This window comes from Numenius arquata, chromosome 27 (genome assembly GCF_964106895.1).
Source record: "Numenius arquata chromosome 27, bNumArq3.hap1.1, whole genome shotgun sequence".
Lineage (NCBI taxonomy): Eukaryota > Metazoa > Chordata > Aves > Charadriiformes > Scolopacidae > Numenius > Numenius arquata.
The window spans coordinates 2259974-2279635 of NC_133602.1; the positions used below are offsets into that span (position 1 = coordinate 2259974).

Consider the following 19662-nt stretch of genomic DNA (forward strand, 5'->3'; position numbering starts at 1 on the left):
CCCCGAACACAGCACCTCGAGCAGCCAGTAGCGTGATGGGGGGGGTCACTGCATATGGAGGAGCCACCAGCACCGTCCTTGTGCCGTTGCCATCCCTTGCAGCTCCGCACCGCAGGCAGCGCCCGAGGCAGGGTGGGCCCGTGACAGCCCTTCAGCCAGCCTTGAACCCGCTCCGCCACAGCGCAGCGCCCACCTGAGTCCCCTCCTGTAGCGTGGGGAGAGGGGGACAGAGCCGGGGCCTCATTCCCCAGTCCGGGCTCTCCCAGCCCCAGGAATTCTCCTCCACATGAACCCCTTCCTGGTTTCTTTGATCTCACTGGTGTCAACTGTCCCATCCCGGGCCAAGCCAGCACAAGCTGAGGATGGGGAACGAGGATGTACAACGTCTAATGAACTTGCTGTTGGAAGGGAACAGCTTCTTTACCTTGAGGGGGGGGGGATTCTGCCCCTCTGCTCCGCTCTGGGGAGTCCCCCGCCACCCAGTGCTGCCTCCAGCTCTGGGGCCTCAGCACAGGAGAGACATGGACCTGTTGGAGTGGGGCCAGAGGAGGCCATGGAGATGCTGGGAGGGCTGGAGCCCCTCTGCTGGGAGGGGGGGCTGAGAGAGTTGGGGGGGTTCAGCCTGGAGAAGAGAAGGCTCCGGGGAGACCTTGGAGCCCCTTCCAGTCCCTAAAGGGGCTCCAGGAAAGCTGGGGGGGGGACTCTTGATGAGGGAGGGGAGCGATGGGACGAGGGGGAAGGGTTTTAAGCTGCAAGAGGGGAGATTGAGCTGAGCTGTGGGGCAGAAGTTCTTTGCTGTGAGGGTGGTGAGAGCCTGGCCCAGGTTGCCCAGAGAAGCTGTGGCTGCCCCATCCCTGGAGGGGTTCAAGGCCAGGTTGGAGGGGGCTTGGAGCAACCTGATCTGGTGGGAGGCGTCTCTGCCCAGGGCAGGGGGTAACGAGATGAATTTTAAGGTCCCTTCCCACCCAAACCATTCCACGATTCTGTGACTCTCACTTCCTACAAGCGTGTCAGGCCCGGGGTTGAGCTCAGTCAAGCAGACACACACCATGGCCTCAGCCACCACCAGCCTCTCAAGTGACCTCCCAGGGCCAGAGAGGAGATCCCCCACCCCAGAGACTGAGATTGGGGATGGAGCCCCATCATTTCAGGTTACATTCCAGCCCTCCCAGGACCCAATCCTGCCCAAAAAGCTCCTGCTTAAGGCAAGATGTTTAACTCACAAGAGTCCTACCTGGATCATTCCTCATTTAGCAAAGGAGAACTCGCCTCTGCTCCTCTCCCAACCCCACCCAGCTCTGCCCAGGGCCCCCCTTTCACTCTGCAGGAATTAACCCCCACTCCCCCGAGGCACAGAGACAGCCACGATACAGAAATTTTCTTTTTTATTATTATTAACGTGGAATGTTACGCTGGCCCTGCCGAGATCAGTCCCGTGTCCCAGCTCAGACGGGCTCCCAGCCACCCTCTGACAGAGACACACAGAACCAGCCACTCAGCTTTTTTTCTTCTCTCAAAAGAGAAAATTTGCCTCAAAACCCGCCGGAGGGAACTACAGTGCATGGTCCAAAGGTTTCGAGCTCATAGTCGGAGAATCCCTCTGGTTTCTTGTGCCTTCTTTTAAAAAAAGAGGAGAGGAAAACATAAAAGCAAACCTGCCCTAGCCTAAAAAAAAGACAATAATTTTCATGCGTGTTTTAAAAAGGGAGAAAGGGCAGGGTCTCCGAGTAACAAGAGCAGAGAGGAGGCAGCTACGCCTACGGGGGAAACTGCTGCACGTTCCTGATTCCACCTCAAAAAAGAAGGTGCCGAGAGAAGGACGCGTACGCCCATGCACACGCCGGGGCACACTCACCCCCCTGCCCACGCAGGGCATCTCGTTATGCATCAGAAAATGAGAAATTATCTTCCTCCTGGGGTTTGCGGATCCAGCTGCCATAGCCCATCTCTTCCAGCGCGCTGAAGAAGCACTGCTTGGCCTCTTGGTAGGCTGTGGCCGCCTCCTTCGCATCCGAGTACACTGAGAGGTTCTGCAGGTCTCTGCGGTCGTTCTTGGCGCACAACTGCTGGAAGAGGGCGAACATTCTCCTCTTGGACACACGAGACACCTCCAGCTTCGGCCTAAGAAGGGAGACAAAGGCAGCAATGAAGGACACGACACCCAGAAGAGCCAAGAGGCGCAGGGGGCAGGGAAAAACCCACAGTGGGATGTCTTGAGAGATCTCCTGGCCCAGCCGGGCTCTGCTGTGGGGTCCGGGCAATATTTTGTTGTTTTGCCTCAAGAGCACTCGCTTATGTCAGTTCGAAATCCCTCTCTCCAACCCTCCCCAGGCGGAAGGTGCAGAGTGTCCTCACGACTTCAGGGCTGCCCCCCCTCTCCCCAGAGAGAAAAGCAGTGTCAGGAGAGGCTCTTCTTACCCATCTACTTTCCCTTTTGTGCCGTCCAAGACTTCAACTTCGCTTTCATCAGCAAGACACCAATTCACCGAAGATTCCTTCGTCTTGCCCGTCTGCCTGGCAGAATCGTACACGCTGACCCGCCCGACCTACAGGAGAGGAAAGAGGGTTTAATGCAGGTCCTGCTGCGTGATCTCACTGGTAAGGGGAGCTTCTCGTCTCCTCCGTCCCCCGAGGCAGGGGTTCAGCTTGTCCCAAACCCCTGAGAGCACCAAGCACAAGGTTCTTACTAAGCTGAAGGCTACAGGGTGACCTTGGCCTCCCTTCTGCCAGCTCAAGTCATTGCCAGGAACCCCCAGATGCTGTGGGATGACACCAAGGGCGCAAGTCTCCTGACCCAGGCTGTAGGTGACCCCCCCAGCAGAGCGAGACCCAAAACCCAAGGGCGCAGGTAGAAGGGGGGCGGGGGGCAAAAAGACAAAGGGGTGCGAAACCCACGGTACCTCAGGATGGTTGATGTGATACGGAGCCCGGAGCTTTCCCTGCAGCGTGTTCCCATCTCTGGCCAGGCGGCAGCAGATCGCACGCGTTAAATGCCCCTGACTGTACAAGTAGCCTGGGAAGACAGAGACGAAGGCGTGAGGAACCGTACGACAGACAGGCCAAACTCCAGGAACCACAGCGCTTCCCACAAGCTCCGGAAAGCTCAGGGCCACACGGATCAGTAACAGCTACGCATGCCCTGAATGTGTAAGATGAGGGTTTATAGAGAGCAACGCTTCTCACCAAAGACACAAACAGGCAGTTTTTGTCTCACCCCCTAGACCACGTGCGCCTTCTAAAAATCAAAAACCTTGGAGAAAAACCCACTCCACCCACCACATAAAATCCACAAACTCCCTTTTCACTTCCAAACAGCCCAGCTCTGCCAAGAGCTACGGCTCAGTCCGTTACTCCTGCAGCCTCCACAGACCAGCTTTGCCATCGCTTGGGGAAGGGGGGGGGTTCCTGGTCACCCAGCTGTAGGGAGTGGGGCAGCACGTCCATCCCAACCCAGAAAGAACAGCGGGTCTCGTACCGAGTGTAACAGAGCTGAGATAAACTGGTTCGATGAAGTGGGACAGCAATGCCCCCTGCAAGCCCAGTATATTCCATCGTAAGATTTTGTCACTGCAGGACATGGTTCGCAGCCGCTCCCCGTGCTGGATACCGTCCCACGTGGGCACGATGTCACTCGACTCCACAGGAATCGTACCTTCCCCTGCACAAGGGAAGAAGAAAAGCTTTTCTGTAACGGAGTGAGACATTCAATAAACCAAAACCCCATCAGCAACTGCATGAGAAACTCTCTTCTACGCACAGTGAGCTCCGGAGCCAGTCTGTCTCCAGGTCTGAGGAACATTTTAGTAAATGGAGCTCAGTACCGACTACGGACGAGTCATTTTTCACACGGCTGAAGCAGAATGAAATAGTGCTTGAAAGGGATGTCAGAGACACATAACCTTCGCAGCAAACTTCAGCTGTGTTCTTGCTACCATGGCAGTGCATCAGGCAGAATGGGGAAGGGACCCCCTCTAACACCCCCATCCCTTTTACCCACCCCTTTTGGTTCCCAAATGTTTCAAATCTCACAACAGCACCACACAGAGAAGGGGTAAGGAAAATCTGGAGCTCCAGAAAGGCTCAGAGGAGAGGACTGGAGCCACCCCACCGTGCAGGGAGCGCACACTCACCGTTCTCCACCTTGGTCCGCAGTTTGCCTTGTTTGGGGTTCTCAAAGAGAGGCTGGTGCTGGGCTTGTCCCACCACGCTCGCCTGGTCACTGCAGGATTTATCAAAGAGTGCCCCGTCCCCACAAGGTGCTGTGCTAGAAAACAAACGCTCCCCAGGTTAGCTCAGAACCTCAGAAACTCTCAGAAAACAGCGAGGGTCGGGGGTGTAACAGTGCTGCCGACACCGGTCCCTCCCTGCACGAACCTGACGTAGAGGTGGAAGGTAACGCCGCTCTTGATTCTGAGTCTCTTCCCTCCTGCTGGCTCAAAAATGCTCTCTTCTGCAGAGGAAGGATTAGACGGGTCATACTTCATCAGCTCACTATAGAGAAACCTGAAAATAACAACATCAGGTCAAAAGGCTGTTTTGCTCCTCAGAGAAGGAGCGTTTCAGTCCAACCACTGCCTGTGCCAGGCAGGTCTGAAGGTTTGCCTCCGTCACACCAAGTCTCCTAGTCCTGCCACATGGGAAAGTGAAGACCAGGAGCCATGGAATACCTGGAAGCCAACAAATAGTGTTTGATGCTACAGAAAAGGCATGAAATAAAACAGATTTCCCACCACGCAGAGGACACACGATAGAAAATCAGCATTCTGTGAGGTGAGCAGAGGGGAGCAGGGGCAGGAGAGAGAAAGGAGCCTGCCTGGCTGCTGCTTGCACGCAGCTGATGCGGGTGGGAAGAAGACTTCAAGGTTGTTAACCCAGCACCTTTAGTCAGCTCCAAGTCTGCACGAAGAGTAAGCAGCCCCACAGGCAGCTGAAGGCAGCAGTATTATTAGCACAACCCCACGATCTGTTTACAATGACTGGGTCTTTTATGGCTGCTTCTGCCCAGGCACGGGGAAAAAGTCTTGAGGTCTCCAACAGAGAGTCAAGGACTAAAGAAAAACCGCAGCTTCACAGAGACTCCTCAAGCAGAGCCTCGGCAGGGATTTATTTTGCAAGGCGAGGAAAGCTCACTGTTCCCATCTCTGATGGGCTCTGCCTTGCTGGAGCAGCCACCGCTGTCTAGATGAACAGATTAACAGCAAGAGTGCAACCCCCTGACTTTAGAGCTTGCCAGGGACCTGCCCTCAACACCTTCCAGTGCTGAGAAACACACAGAGTACAGTGGGAGCAGGCAAAAAAGACTTTAAGCAAGCAGCTGGCTTTGCTGTTCGTAATGGAAGGGCCGACATTAACAAGGCTCGTCCAACTTCATATCACTTTTTTTTTTAAAAAAAAAAAAAAAGCTAAGCACCACATCGAATGTTTATAAAGAGAACAATTGTGCGGTTTAGTTGGGATAACCCTTTCCAACCGGTGAAAAGAGGATTTCCGACTTATCAATGCGAACACATTCAGTAAGTTTTCCTGAAGCCTTCTACGCCCAGATGCAGAGAGGCCACAAGGGGACCTGGGATGCAGATTCCCCAGCACCTCAGAGCTGCGCTCAGAGCCGGCGCGTTGCGTGCTGCCTAAGCAGCCTCTGCAGGATGCTTTATTTTAAGTACATCAGATGCAGCCCTTGGGCTCTTGGAAAGTTTCCAGTTCGGTACTAATTTGGGCACCATTCAGGCATGGCCCTTTCTTATCAGAAATAACTTCCCTCTATTTAACAACACACGGGTAAACAGTGGTGTTAGAGGATCACAGCCTCTCTCGACACAGCAGGAACAGCTCCATCCCTCTAGAAGGGGTCAGCACCTCTTGGCTGACCCCTCTCCCTTCAGGTTTCCCCTTCTCTCACCTCACAAAGCCTCTTCGAGAAATGATTTCTGCGTGACAGTCGTTCACCGTCTCCCCTTTCAAGCTCAGCTCTTCTCCTTTCACGCAACGATTACCTGAAATAAATAAAAAAGGCAAGTGTCAAAGTCAACACTCGGCTTTCACAGAAAGAGGGAGAGTCTCACCTTGCTTCAAGGCTTACTTCTCTGGGCTCCTGAGCAGCAGCACCCTCACTATTAAATCATTATCCTGACCCAAGCAGTTAGGAAAATAAAGGGACAAAGAGCACACACTACTTTAGGGACAGCAGAGACTTAAACTGCCACAGGTTTAGGGGCAGCAGTGTCCCTTCCCAAGCACTTTCCAGCCCACCGCTCTGGGTGGGAGGGTGGCAGAAGGGAGCTCAGGGACACGGAGCTGAGAGAAGCTGGGGATCTTGTGCCGCACGACGCGAGGAGTCCATGCTCCGATGCACAGACCAGTGCACAGCAATGCAAGCACAGATTAAGAGCAATATAGCTGCAGGCATGTTTGCTTTGTTCTCTCTCTCTAACCAGATCACTCGTGACACCACGCGAGCCCTGGGAACGTTTCTTGCCCCCTGAAGAAGCCGATGGCAAGAACCATTCCCTCCTCACAGCTGACAAGGGATCTAGCGGGGAAGCGAGAGCTCGGCTTACACTGGGAGAAGCCATTTGTACCTGTTCCGATGCTGACCACCGCTCCCAGGCCTGTATTTCCTTTCCGCATGATGATGGCAGCCAGGATCTTCCGCCCCAGCAGGTTGTGCTGGATGCGAGCAGTGAGGGTGTTGAAGCGCTGGTGGCTCAGCATGGCCATCTGATCGTGCAGGGTGCTGCCACTCACAGGGAGCTGCAGCGGGGACACGAGACCAGGATTGCAAAGAGACCACGAGCAGGTCACAAAGCAGCTCGAGAAGTAGCAAACCTGAAGCACAGTTGTCCCAGCAGGAGGCAGGAACACAAAACACGAGCTACAGACAGCGTGATTTGGGGTTGAGTGCAGGGACAGTACAGTGCCAAGGGGTGGGTGAAGTTCTTTTAGGTATTTCTGGAAAAAAACTGTCCAACATTTCGAGTTCTGCTTCAAGCACATCGTTAAGAGGCGGCAGCGGCAAGCTCCTGGCAGCAAGAGAAATGGGCTGAGAACGGCCTCCCGAGATTGCCAGGGGAAACCCCATCGCAAAGGAACAAACCCCATCTTGCCTGTTCCCAGGGACTCAGCCAAGGAAATCTGTTCCTGGCGCTGGAGGAATTCCTTCCCTGGCTGCCTGCGAGGAGACTGCAGAGTCCCTCCCGTGGCAGACGGGCACTGGCCTCCTCTAGCGCTGCCGACTGACAAATCTTCCCTGATGGCTTTTCTATTTAGAGCCGCAGCTGCTGTGCTCAGCTGTGCAGCCCGGAACGCGGCTTTTAAGAGACCACAGAACTCTAAGTGTGATTTTAAAGTGGCACCGGTTTGGGACAGCCACCCTGACACAACCAGAGCTTTGCTCTTATCTGATGCATGAGGGTTTTTTTGAGCTGACACACAATTTTTAACGCAGCATGAAGGAATTTGGAAGCAGGGGGGAAAAAAAAGTCACAGAATTAAAAATAAGCGTGTTCCTGCTCCACCACAGGAACACATTTCAGTAGCTTGTGGAACAATCTGATGATGATTTAGCCCTACAGCAGACGCCAGCAGGAGGGAAGAGGACGTCTGCGCCCTGAGGAAACACCTAACCCACTTCAGGAAAACGTCAGCTTATTTACACCTTCAGAGAACAAAGATCTCCCAGTTGATCTGGAAGGCATTTTCCTGCCAGACTGAGAGGCGCAGGACAGGCAGGGCTACAAAAGCTGTGGGGGAAGAGGATTTACCTCGGTGATGTTCATCCCTTCCATGCGCTCGATCTTCTCCGTTTCCCCAATCAGGACTCGAAGCGCTGCATCAGCTGCCTCCTGCTTGCCCTGCTTTTTGTTGTGTGCAGTGACAGCCGGGAACCAACGGCCTCCCACCTTCGCCTGATAGACAAACCTATGAAGACAGGAGCGCGCCTCTGAGAAACCAAGAAACCTATGGATTTCAGGCTGGTTTTTACATTCTCTCAGTGGAGAGGAGTGGAAGTAGGTTATTGCCATCCAGACACAAGGTTTGGCGGATGCAGCAGCTCGGCTTGTTGCCACCTCGAACTGCAATAGGAATTTGGCATTCTCTGCCCTTCCTCCAGGACAAAAGCAACACTGCAAAATTTCCTCCTGGATGGATCATAGAATCATGGAGGTTGGAAGGGAACTTTAAGATCACTGAGTCCAACCATCAACCTGACACTGTCCAAACCCCCCCTGACCCATGTCCCTCATTCACCACGTCTGCCAGGCTTTTAAGTCCCTCCAGGGATGGTGCTCCAGTAGATACTAGCTACTTACTTGGGGTCGTGGGGAGGCCCCGACTGGTCAATGAGCTTGAACTCTGCAGCGAAGCCATTGGAGCGGGCGTATTCCAGTAGGCCGCTGACGGGGTTGACATTAAGGTATTTGATGAGCTCCCCAACACCCTTTGCTTTGGCCACCTGGGGTTCATCTGGAGTGGGGATCCTGGGCCCACAGCTGTGTATGGACTGCTCACCATGGGGCTTCAGGACAGGCTGGAGCAGAGTTAGACAGGAGAAGCTGTTAAATACTGAGCAACTGGTACCACCACAGGCCAAGAGCACCCAGCAAACCTCTGCTGGAGCCAGCACATGGCCCTGTGGAGTGAAATCCAGAGGAATATGAAATAACAGCAGGGGGGTATCCAACCCAAAACACTTGGGTCTTATGAAGAAGCTCTTTGTACCTGTTCGGGCAAGACACGGGGTACAGACTCTCCAGAAAGAATCTTCACAGCAACTTCTGCTGCCATTTGCTTTGCTCCCTTCTTGCTGTTTCCTACCACAGCAGGGAAAATTTGGTCACCCATTTTCACACAGTAGCTGAACCTGACAGGACATTATAGCACATGAAAAGTGTTAAGCACAAGTGTCTCCATCTATTTATTATCCCTTTCTCCCAGTTCGAGGTAAATTCTCCTGGGTTATCTCCAATTTAAATCTACCATGATGGTCCTAAATACTCCCAGTAGAGCACTACCAGGTAGGATACAGGAGTGGAACCCGTTCCTGGACTGGTAGAAGAAACAGCATCCTTTCTGTGAGAAATGCCACTGGATTTGGTCTCCTTCTGAAGGCAGATGTCTCGGAGGAGCCATGCCCAGGCTCCTCGGACAAGAGGAGCACTCAGAGACAAACCCGGGAACGCGGGTACCGTGCTAAAGAGGAAGGATATTAAAGAAAGGGTTTCTGTCCTCCCCAAAGCCGATAACAACGTGCCATACCTCGGATCGTGAGGAGGGCCTTCCTGAGACAGCAGCTGGAATTCAATGGTGTTCCCTGATTTCTGTCCATACTCCATTAATACGCTGATCGGGTGTTTCCCAGGAAGCAGGTTGAGATGAGCTGGAGCAGACGACGGCTCTGGCTCCGGATGCAAAGGCTGCAGCGAGAAGGTGGAGGAAACCAGTCTCAGACTAAACACTGTCTGAGCAGCCTCACCAGTAACAAAACTGAGACTCACCAACTCCGGTTCAGAGCTGTCAGAGGGAAACGGCTCCTCGCATTTAATTCCACCGGGTCTTCCATTCTCCGCTTCACTCATCAGGACCTTCATAGCGTTGGCTGCTGCCTCCTGTTTAGCGAGTTTTTTGCTCCCAGCTTCTGCTGGTGGGAACCGGCGCCCGTTAATCACTGCCTGGAACTTAAATCTTTGAAAGAGAAAACCAAAGAGGTAAATCGAGAGGCAAAAGCGTGGCCTTCTCAGAGCAAGGCTGCTCCTGGAATTCAAGTGAGAAGAAACACCTAGTTCCTGGCTGAGACAGCAAACCCAAAAGACAAAAATACCAAGGGTGCCCCGACAGCTCTGCATCTGGGCCTCGTTTCATTGCGTTTCCAGAGCTGTTCATGACGGAGGGGCAGCTCCAGACTTTGCTCTGAAGGAACAGCACGAACTGCCTTGTTCCACAAGCGCCAGAGCAGCGTAATGCAAAGAGCAGTTTGGTTCCGTCTCCTGCACAGGGATGGAGAAAGCTTAAAAGCAGCCTGCGCTGCTCCATCTCCACCGGGTCATTCAGGGTCACTCGTCCCTCTGGCACTTTCCCTGGCTGCCCAGTGCACTCACACCATCCCAGAGGTGCTGCCTGATGTAAATCTCTTGCCTTTGACGTTTCTGTCTCTCTCCGTCCTGTAAAACCTCTTCTCTTCTGACCTCCAGCCCTACACAGAGGAAACCTGCTTCCAAGGAGAACGGGTCACACCAGATCCAGAGTGGGGTTATGGGGCTGAGTCCATTCAGATCCCCCCTTATATATATATAAAATAACAAAAAGAAAAAAGGCTGTGACTCCATCGTTAGAAATTAGGCCAATTTTCCTGTCTAGCGGATCTATTGACATATTGCAGTGTGGCACATACAGCGCTTTACACCATCGCGCTGGTGCTGAGGAAGAGCCACGATTCAGCACAGGGAAGCAAGGACTCCAGAGACCAACTACGCAAACGTGCGATGTGTGGATGTGCACTGCACCACAGAAACATCCGGAGTGGGTTCACCTCGTCTAACCCAAGCCGTCTGCACCCCAGCACTTTGTTCTGTGCTCCCTTTATAACCCTGCCAGGGTAAGAGCATTGAGAGGTAGCTCAGAAATACCAATTTCCCCATATACAGCCAGATGGAAAGCCAAGTGATTAAATCAGGTCGGGCTGAAGAGATGAATCCCACCTTTGCTGCTCAGAATGAGGTGTGGGGTTGCCAAAACTGGGCTACTTGGGGTTAAATTTTAGCCTTGTTCAGTTTTGTTGTTTGGTTGGGGTTTTTTTTTTTTTTTTATAAGCTGCTGCAATGAATCAACCAAGTTAATCCTTCTGAAATGAAGCAAATATTAACGAGCAGGCCCTTCAGGACAAAGCTGAGTGGGTGAAGTTAGTTGAAGTCAGATCATTTTAAGCAAAAATGCTCAGGAAAGGGAGATTTTCTTACCGGGGCTCGTGAGAGGGTCCGCTCTGCTCCAGCATGGCAAACTCACAGTGCTGGTACGTGTACTGGGAATATTCCGTAAGGCCACTCACTGGGTTCTTCTCCTGACAAGCCATCAGCTTCTCTACAGGCGTACAAGGGAAAGCAGTTTCAAACTGGGCAGCGTAACTGGGGGAAGACTGGGAATTCATGATGGACTCTGACTCATTGGGCTGCCTGTTGATAGTGTTCAGATTATCCGGGATATCATCCATGGCCCACTTGCCGTTTTCAGAGTTATCATAATTACTCAAACTGGAGAATTCGGGCTTAATGTCCTCAGGCGGGGCCGGTTCCGTGTCACCAGCATCGCTCGGATCAGTTTGCCCCAAAGGTTGCTGCCCGTTTTCTATACTTTCCCCTTCCAACGTTGCCACCGCTGGTGATGCTACAGACACCTCCTGGGGACACGGAGGGACAGAGGAAGGTGGAAAACCTGACTCGGGTGTGGGATGCGTCGCCTGCGTTACGGTGCTGGCCTTCAGCCGCATCTGCATCCGCTCGCGTTTCCTGTCTGTCAGGGACCACCGCGGGGGGCTCGTGTTCTGCTTGTGGACATCTCCCAGCTTTTCCAGAGCGCTAAGAAAGGCATTAACATCCTTGGCCCTCGAAAAGCCGATGTTTTTGGCAAGGTTGAGCGCTGTTGTTTCTGCTACGCTGAATAAGTAGTTGCAGATTTTGTCCTTTGTCTCAGCCATCATGGGATCGGCGTCTCCCAAGCCACCCGTGCTCCTCTCTCCTCCTCTGCTCTCACCAGCTGGAGCTGTGCAACCACGGCTGTGGCCAGCGGGGCTTCTTTCTCTCCCGGCACTTGGGCTGGCAATTCTCCACAGCGGTGGCGTCTCCTCACCTTTGTGCAACTTGCCTTCTTTGAAGAGTTTATACAAAACCCGGTTGACCTCCTTCTTTTGAATTTTAAGTTTACGTACAAGATCATGAACTGTACAAGCCTTCCCCTCCCCCAGCTGCCTGAAAATACTCAGAATTTCTTGTTCGCAGTCTTGTCCAGAAAGAGACAGTCTCTGCAAATTCAGCCTGATGGCATTAGAATCTCTCTCCGAGTTGTCCTGATGATGGTACCGAGGAGGGCAATAGCGTGGCAAAGTTTCTACCCAGGGACACTTGCTGGAGAACCTACGCCACCCTGCTCTGCTGCCGCTGGGTTGCCATCTCTCCGTAGGAGCCGGCGCTGCCGCTCGCACCCCTCTGTGTGACCTGTCGTGTGATCCCTGCCCCTGAAGCAAAGAGACTTCAGCGTCCTGCTCTGTTAGGAAATGCTGGTGTAAAAAGGTTTCCCGATTAGTTTCTCGTGGGGGATGAGGGCGGTTAAAAAAACCTTGATTAGTGTTGGGGCAGTTACGTCTTGACCGGGTAAGAAACGAGCCTCTGCCTCGGCCAGCGCCTCTGCTCATAGCGCACTGCTGGGACACGGGTGTGAATCGGGCCGACGGCGCGCCAGAAGGGGACCTGCACTTCACTCCGCACTCTCCCAACCTGAGCAGGCCCCTGCTAGGTGGAAAAAAAACACAATTCAGAACCTACTTATGCAACCATAGAATTCCAGAAATGCAATTTAAACAGCTTCTTCCCTGCTACTGAGGCATTTCAAGCATCTTTACCTCATTGAGCTTTCTGAGTCTAAATTATTCATGTGAATGAAAATAGCAAACTCTGTGTCTGCCCAGCACAGAACCGAGAGTCAGGAATCACAAAGTTAACAAGAAACGGCTTTAATAAGAGCAACTCTCTGTTCCTGTTGGACTGAATTTCAAGGCAGCTGCACAGGGGCGGTTTGTCTTTTCACGCTGCCGTCTGTCGGAGGCTCACCCCGCACTTCCCAAACACGAGCCAGTTTCATTCCTCTGCCCTGAGGGAGAGAAGAATCTCAAGACTCGCTTTGGAACCAGAAAACTGGGGGCACGAGGAGGTGAAGCAGCTCCCATGGTCACACAGCACGGAGCTGCCACAGTTCTGACTCATGGCCAAAAGAAGTCTGAAACCCCAAATATCCTTTGCTTCCTGGCCATGACGTGACCTGGGGAGGTAAAGCAGGCCACTGGGGAAGTAAAGCAATAACGTGCAGAGACATCGGATAGGCGTGCAGCTGGCAACGGGGTGAAGTTTTTTGGGACTGTAGCCCAAATTTCACTCATATCACAGACAGTTGTGCCACTCCCCTCAGATACAGGACCTAAGTCTAAGCTTTTAAAACAATTTTTTAAAAATAAGTAACCCAGGAGAGGCTGTATTCTAGGTGAAAAACTGGCTGTGAAAACGAGTGGATGAAAACATGCAACTGATACCTGCTGCCTGGTCCCCGTCCTGCCTTCCTCCCGGTAACCTCCTTAAGGCACCGAGCTTCATAAAGCCAGTTTTTCAGATCTAAGTCGTATCTTTCTAAAGCTCCCTATCTTCATCAAACAGGCCTCAAGGCCAGCTTACGTTTCCCTTTCGTTAAACAAGTTCATTAACAGCCTCCAACTGCACCCCTGAGTTATTTTACCGACCCTGATAAACACAGGCTCCACGTGCGGTGCTGGGGTACTCGGTGCAGCAAAGGGGGGCCCCAATGTCTCCCTGCTCAGAGAACTCGTTTTAAAAGTGACCCCCGAGCCAAAGGCAGGGCGGAAACCCTGGCAGGCAAGAGGAGTGATTTTAAAAAAAATGCCCTTACCTCGGTCTCGTCCATATGCCAAATTCCCTTTTTTTTTTTTTTTTTTTTGGGTGAGAAAATAAATGGAAAAGGGAAAAAGACACCACGACCCGCAGAACGTCTCCCGGGGAGGGCAGGCACCAGCGGGCAGCCTGCGGGAAACCGGGCACCCCGGCAAGATGGCTGCGGGCTCCCTTTCGGTTTCGGTTCCCGTTCCCGCAGCGGCCGCCCCGCCCCGCCGGCGGGGAGGGAAGGCGGCTCCGGATTTCGGGCTTGCCCGAGCACGCCGGGCTCTGCCAGCGCTCAGAGCCCCGACCTCCCGTCCCGGCGGCGGCCACAGCCAGGCCCGGACCCGGAAAGCAAAGCTCGGAGGGGAGCTCCTTCCCCCGATACCGGCGGGGATTTACAGCCCCGGCCAGCCAGGAGCTGCCGGTGGGACGGGACGCCGGTCCGCACGGGAGGGGCGGCTGCTCTCCCGGCTGGGAGAGGGGCTGCGGGAACGGCCATGACCTGAAATTGCCCCTCGAAAAGCGGATCCCAAGCACCCGAGGCCGATCCGCGCGCCGCTCCCGTCCCTTCCCCGAGCAGAACCGCCACGGGCCGGCGCAGCCACCCCGCGCCCGCGGTGGGAGACCACGAGGCCGCTCGCTGCGCTGAGGCTCGAGGTCCCCGAGGCCCGGGACACGATCGCGCCGCCTCCTCGGGGCTGCCCACGCTGGGGCCCAACCGCGGCCTGCGCCCAGCGCCTCCCCATCCCCCCCGGGTCACCAGGCCCGGCGGCGGCCGGAGGACACCCACGGGCCGGGGAGGAGGCCCCTCTCCACCCAGGAGGCCCGTAAGCGCCCCCGGCGCTGCTGGAGGCCCAGCGAGGCCCGGAACCGGGCCGAGCCCGCCCCCCCCCCCGTGCCCCCTTACCCCCTCCGCTCCCGCCGCTGGGGCCGCGGGCGGCGCAGGATGATGACGCAAGCGAGCGCCCTGCCGCGCCTGCGCAGTGTACGGGGAGCCGCGCGGCGGCCATCTTCCCTCAGGGCCAGGCGCGGCGGCCATCTTTAGCCAGGGCAACGCCCGGCTGTGTCGCCGCCGTGGGCCTGGCGGGGCCCGGCTCGGTCGCCCCGCTGTGGGAGAGGCTGCACACACGCCCCCCTCCCCCGCCATCTCCCCCGGTTGGGAGCCCGCAGCCCTTCCCGCTGTATCCCGGGCACGGCCCGCCGCACCGGGAGCCATTGCTCGAGACCCGCCAGGCCGCGCATGCGTGTCTGCGGGGTTTCGGGGCCCACGGGGGGGGATGAGGGGCTCCCTGTTACACACCCCTCCCTCCTCCTTGGGCCCCCATCCCCTATGGCCCCGCCGCACTCAGTGGGCCTGCTCGTGTCCTGTGGGTCTCCCCCTTCCTCCGTTGCCCCCACCACGTGTTTCCCGTAGGGCTCCCCCCTCCTCCATTGCCCCCCCGTGGGGCTCCCCCCTGCTCCGTGGCCACCCCTCATGGGGCTGCCATTCCTTGTGGGCCCTCTGTCTTTGGCAGGGCTCTGCTGTTTCCTGTTGTGTCCCCCCTCCCTTGTGGGGCTCCCCTACGCTCTGTGGGCCCCCCGTGCTTCCCTTCCATGGGGCTCCCCATTCCTCCATTAGCCCCCCCGTTTCCCGTGGGACTCCCCTCACCACTATTCTAATACGTGTTTTTTTAATGGCAGAGCTGCCCCTCCGGTCAAGGCCTGAGTCATGTTCACCCCCCCCGATCGATTTTCCAGGAAAATGGAGACGTTTCCTTCCCTGATCCCAAACCAGGCACAGCCTCCAGTCCCGGTGGATCCTCCCGTTCCCAGGCAAAACCCCTCCTAATCGTGTGAGTTCGAAAACTACCGGCAGGGAACAGATTGTTCCTGTCTGCTGCTCTGCCGCGTGCATGTAAATAGTTGTGTGTCATTTACCATCTGGCAAAGAGCTCCGAGCACTGAGGCGGCGGCGGTGCCGGGTGCCAACGAGAGGTGGGGGGGGGGTACTTGCACCACGTTGTTCCTACGGCTCGGAGGCTGACAGTGGCTTGGGGCAACCAGCAAGTGCTAGTCACATCTAGGACCATCAGACTGGGAGTCCCCCGCCCCTCTTCTGCCAGGGGAGTGGGTGTGGAGAGGAGCCGGGAGGGACAGGCACGGGCTCTGGGTGCATTTTAAGCAGCCATCTGCCTGCACTTGTGGATGAATGGTGTCCAGCTCCAGAGTCCTCAGCACAGGAGAGACATGGACCTGTTGGAGCGGGGCCAGAGGAGGCCCCGGAGATGCTGGGAGGGCTGGAGCCCCTCTGCTGGGAGGCGGGGCTGAGAGAGTTGGGGGGTTCAGCCTGGAGAAGAGAAGGCTCCGGGGAGACCTTGGAGCCCCTTCCAGTCCCTAAAGGGGCTCCAGGAAAGCTGGTGGGGGACTCTTGATGAGGGAGGGGAGCGATGGGACGAGGGGGAAGGGTTTTAAGCTGCAAGAGGGGAGATTGAGCTGAGCTGTGGGGCAGAAGTTCTTTGCTGTGAGGGTGGTGAGAGCCTGGCCCAGGTTGCCCAGAGAAGCTGTGGCTGCCCCATCCCTGGAGGGGTTCAAGGCCAGGTTGGAGGGGGCTTGGAGCAACCTGGTCTGGTGGGAGGTGTCCCTGCCCAGGGCAGGGGGGAATGAGATGAGTTTTAAGGTCCCTTCCCACCCAAACCATTCTGTGATTCCATGATAAAACACAGGAGGACGAGCTCCTCAGAGGACCCAGGTCTCCTCCAGCAGCTCTGCCCATCCCAGAGGCTGCCTGTGCCTTTGGGTGGAGACCCTTTGCAAAGGCATTTCAATGAGCCCAGAGTTGCCACGGGCACACAGAGACGGTGAGTCAGGCCCCAGAATTGCCAGGCTCGGCTGCTGCTCACATTCGGTGGCCGTTTTTTGAAGCCGAGGTTGAGGGCTGTTCACAGTTTGGGGTGGATTTTTTTTTTTTTTTTTTCCAGATGATTTCTGCATTCAGAGATTTGGGGGTTTGCGTTTCCCAGTTTGGTGTTGCTGTGGGTTTTTTTTGCTGTAACGGGGAGTCTCATTTTCTAAAAAAGGCCCCCTCCGCCAACTGAAATTGTCACATCTTTATTCCTCGGAGGATTTGGGTGTGCAACACCCCCCCCGCCCAGCCTGGTGCGAGGCTCAGGGCAGACCTGCAGTCGCCGGGGGTCGGGCACCACCAGCCCGCAGGAGCAGCGTCTCCCACCCACTCTGCCAACGCAGGGATGACTCCGCAGCACGCGGAGCACACGACCATCAACTCTTCAATCTGTTCTTTTTCTTCCCTTCCCCCCCCCCGCCCCCCTCCCCACTTTTAATTGCCTGTGATCACTCTGAAGCTTTATCCCAGCCTCGGTGAACGTGATTCATCTTGGCTGCTGTTAAGGCGGAATGGGAAGGTTGCGGCGCTGCTCTCAGCTGCATCGACGTGATACACCCTGCCCCTGACAGATTCTATTGCTGGCATTATGGGGCCATATATCCTCTAGAATTGCAACACCCTGAACGCGACAAACGGCCACTTAATCAATACGAGTTCATTCTCCGTTCTCCTTCTTTATGGAAAATGGGGCAGGCTCCCAACCTGTTTCCATAGGAACGGGCTGGGAGACTGGGAGAAGCGCCGGCTGCCGAAGGCCTGGTGTTAACGCAGCCGCGGCATCTGGCAGAAGCTCCGTCTGCCTCCCGGCACTGCGGCCACGAAAAGCTGAGTTGATTTGTGCCGGAGATAAGGAGCTGCCGGCTGATAACCAGCTTGCGTGCGGCTACCTGTATGATCCCCACAGATTGTGATGGAGGATGGAAAGAGCTCCTTTGCTCGCCCAGCACCAGCATCCCGGGATTCCAGGGCTCATCCTGACTCCCCCTCCCTCCACCAGGGGCTCCCCCAGACCCTCCGCTTCCCCAGGGCTGAGCAAAGGGTTCCCCGCGCGATGGCAGCATTTGCTAAATCTCCCACGCCAGCTGGAGATGCCTCAGGTGTCTGCTTTGTTTTGCTTCCCTCTTATGAAATGAAATTAGAAGAAATAAATTGTAGCACAGCTCCCCCGCCTGACTTTCTGTTCAAATGCCAGTTTTCGGCTACGGCTATTGTTCCGCAGTTTCATTTTAAACTGCTTTATTAGGCGCTCTAAAATACCACTTCCTCGCTCTTGAAGGCAGCCTGTTCCTACAAGAGAGATAAAAGCTGACGGCTTGATTGCGAAGGGGACATTTTGTTACCCTCTTACCTCAGCTGACTGCATTTTTTAATGGAAGGCAGCCCTGGGAGCCGTGGTGTATTATTAGCCTTGCGGTGCCTGCTCCCCTCCGCCCCCGGGGTGAGCTCTGCTTTCACACTGCCGAGGGAGGGGGTTCAGTTGGGCTCTGGCCTCGCAAAAGCACCCATGGGTGCCCATCGGGCTCCTTGGGTGTGGAGCAAGGAATTGGTCTGGGTCAGTGAAAAATCTCCCTAACTCCAGTGCCTTCGGTTCCCCTTGGAGGGGAAAGAATACTTTCTTTTCTTCCAGCAGATTTTTATTGGAGCTGTAAGCGCGGTGCGGGTAACGTGCGGGAGGCGCTGCCCCGTCCTGAGCCTGGGGCTTCAGTCTGGGCACCGCAGAAAGGTGCTGGTTCCCAGAAAGTGGGGTTTTTTTTTCACCCGCTTTGCACCCTCCTGCTCCTGAGGAGCTGGTTCCCGGCTGGGGAAGCAGCAGAGATATCCAGGGTATGACACAAGCTTTTTCCTTTGAGGCTCCTCGCCGCTCAGCGAAGGAGCGAACCTGAGCCGTGATCCAGCCCTGGCAGCTGCCATGTCTGTGCTCCTGAGACGTCAGCAGCGATTACTCATCTCCAGCGCTCCAGGTGCAGAGCAGAGGGGAAGGGGGGATCCTGCCACATCTCCTGCCACCTCTGTCCCCCAGGGTGTCGCTGTGCTCCGGGGACACCCTGGTGAGCTCCCCAGGCCTTCGTCTCCGGCCGTGAGCTGCCATCAGCCCGGTGGGGAGAGGCCAGTGGGGCTGGCAGGGCTGCGGCAGGCGAAGGAGCCGGCGCGGTGACTCCCACGGCAGCTGCGGTGGTGGGAAGCAGCACCGTTTTATTCCCGGCTGTTACAAAAGGTACCCTTGAAAAACAGGCAGGAGAAGGCAGACTGCGGTGCAGCCACCCGCCTGGCAGGGGATGCCACGTGAGCGCAGCCTTCACCTTTAGCTCTTGGATGCTAACGGGCTCCTCTGTCCTGGTTTTACAGCCATCGCAGCGTCTGCTTGGCAAGCGGGGGTCTCCTCCGGCCCCGTGCCACAGTGGCCAGGGGCTATTCCGGCTCGGAGAGGGGCTACGGGAGGACTGGCCGCTCCCATCACGACAAGGCGCGCTTCAGGCACCGGTGTTTCTCCTCGGCGCGGCTCCAGCCCCATCAGCCCCCCCTCGCCGAGGTGTCATCCCTTGGCTCCCTTTGGGCGATGGCCAAAGTGTCGCTGCAGGGCGTCGGACGGGGACCCTGCACAGACCTCGAGCCGCCCAGCGCCTCTCGGAGCCTGTTCTTGGAGGGGGACCAGCGAGGAGCTGGGGATTACTGTCTCTGCTCTGAATTAGTGCACCTGATGCGGTGGTTCCCAGAGAGTGAATCAGTTAAATTAATGAATCCTCCCTAATGCCAGAATTCGAGGAGCTTCCTAATACGTGTCAGTCGACATGGCATTAATACTCTCTCTTCTGTGACCTTTACATCACCATCTAAGTCCAGGTTCTCCTTTTTGCTCTTTACTATTCCCTTTCATATTTAATATTAAATCTGATTTATCTGCAAGGGAGCTTTATCCTGCACTCAGACAGATCGAAAGGATTTCACAATCCCTCTCGGGGTTGGGAAAAGTGTTGGCCCAAGGATAAGAAGCATCCCTGGGCAGAGCTTTCTGCTCCCCTGTGGCTCCTTACCACGCCGGTGTCCGATCTTCACCCGTCTCGCTGGCGGGACTTGCCGCGGGGCTCCCCGCTGACCCCAACATTTTCTTCAAGGTCAAACCCCGGGGGC

At 55.6% G+C, this 19662-nt stretch overlaps 1 protein-coding gene across 2 annotated transcripts; it reads right to left on the reverse strand.

The window, feature by feature from the left end:
* Nucleotides 1-1369: 1369 nt before the first annotated feature.
* ADAR (adenosine deaminase RNA specific) lies at nucleotides 1370-12400 on the reverse strand. 2 transcript variants are annotated; one of them, XM_074164517.1, is made up of 14 exons: nucleotides 10953-12400; nucleotides 9495-9681; nucleotides 9256-9413; nucleotides 8719-8860; nucleotides 8310-8527; nucleotides 7761-7917; nucleotides 6579-6750; nucleotides 5900-5993; nucleotides 4375-4503; nucleotides 4131-4264; nucleotides 3476-3658; nucleotides 2901-3013; nucleotides 2419-2546; nucleotides 1370-2121 (listed from the first exon to the last, which is right to left on the reverse strand). In XM_074164517.1, exons 1-14 carry the CDS (start codon nucleotides 12398-12400, stop codon nucleotides 1881-1883), a joined length of 3504 nt encoding a protein of 1167 aa, XP_074020618.1. In that variant the 3' UTR covers nucleotides 1370-1880. The 2 variants fall into 2 exon arrangements, with proteins under 2 accessions (XP_074020618.1, XP_074020619.1); XM_074164518.1 differs by having other exon boundaries at nucleotides 8310-8515; nucleotides 9256-9394; nucleotides 9485-9681; nucleotides 10953-11686.
* Nucleotides 12401-19662: the final 7262 nt, after the last annotated feature.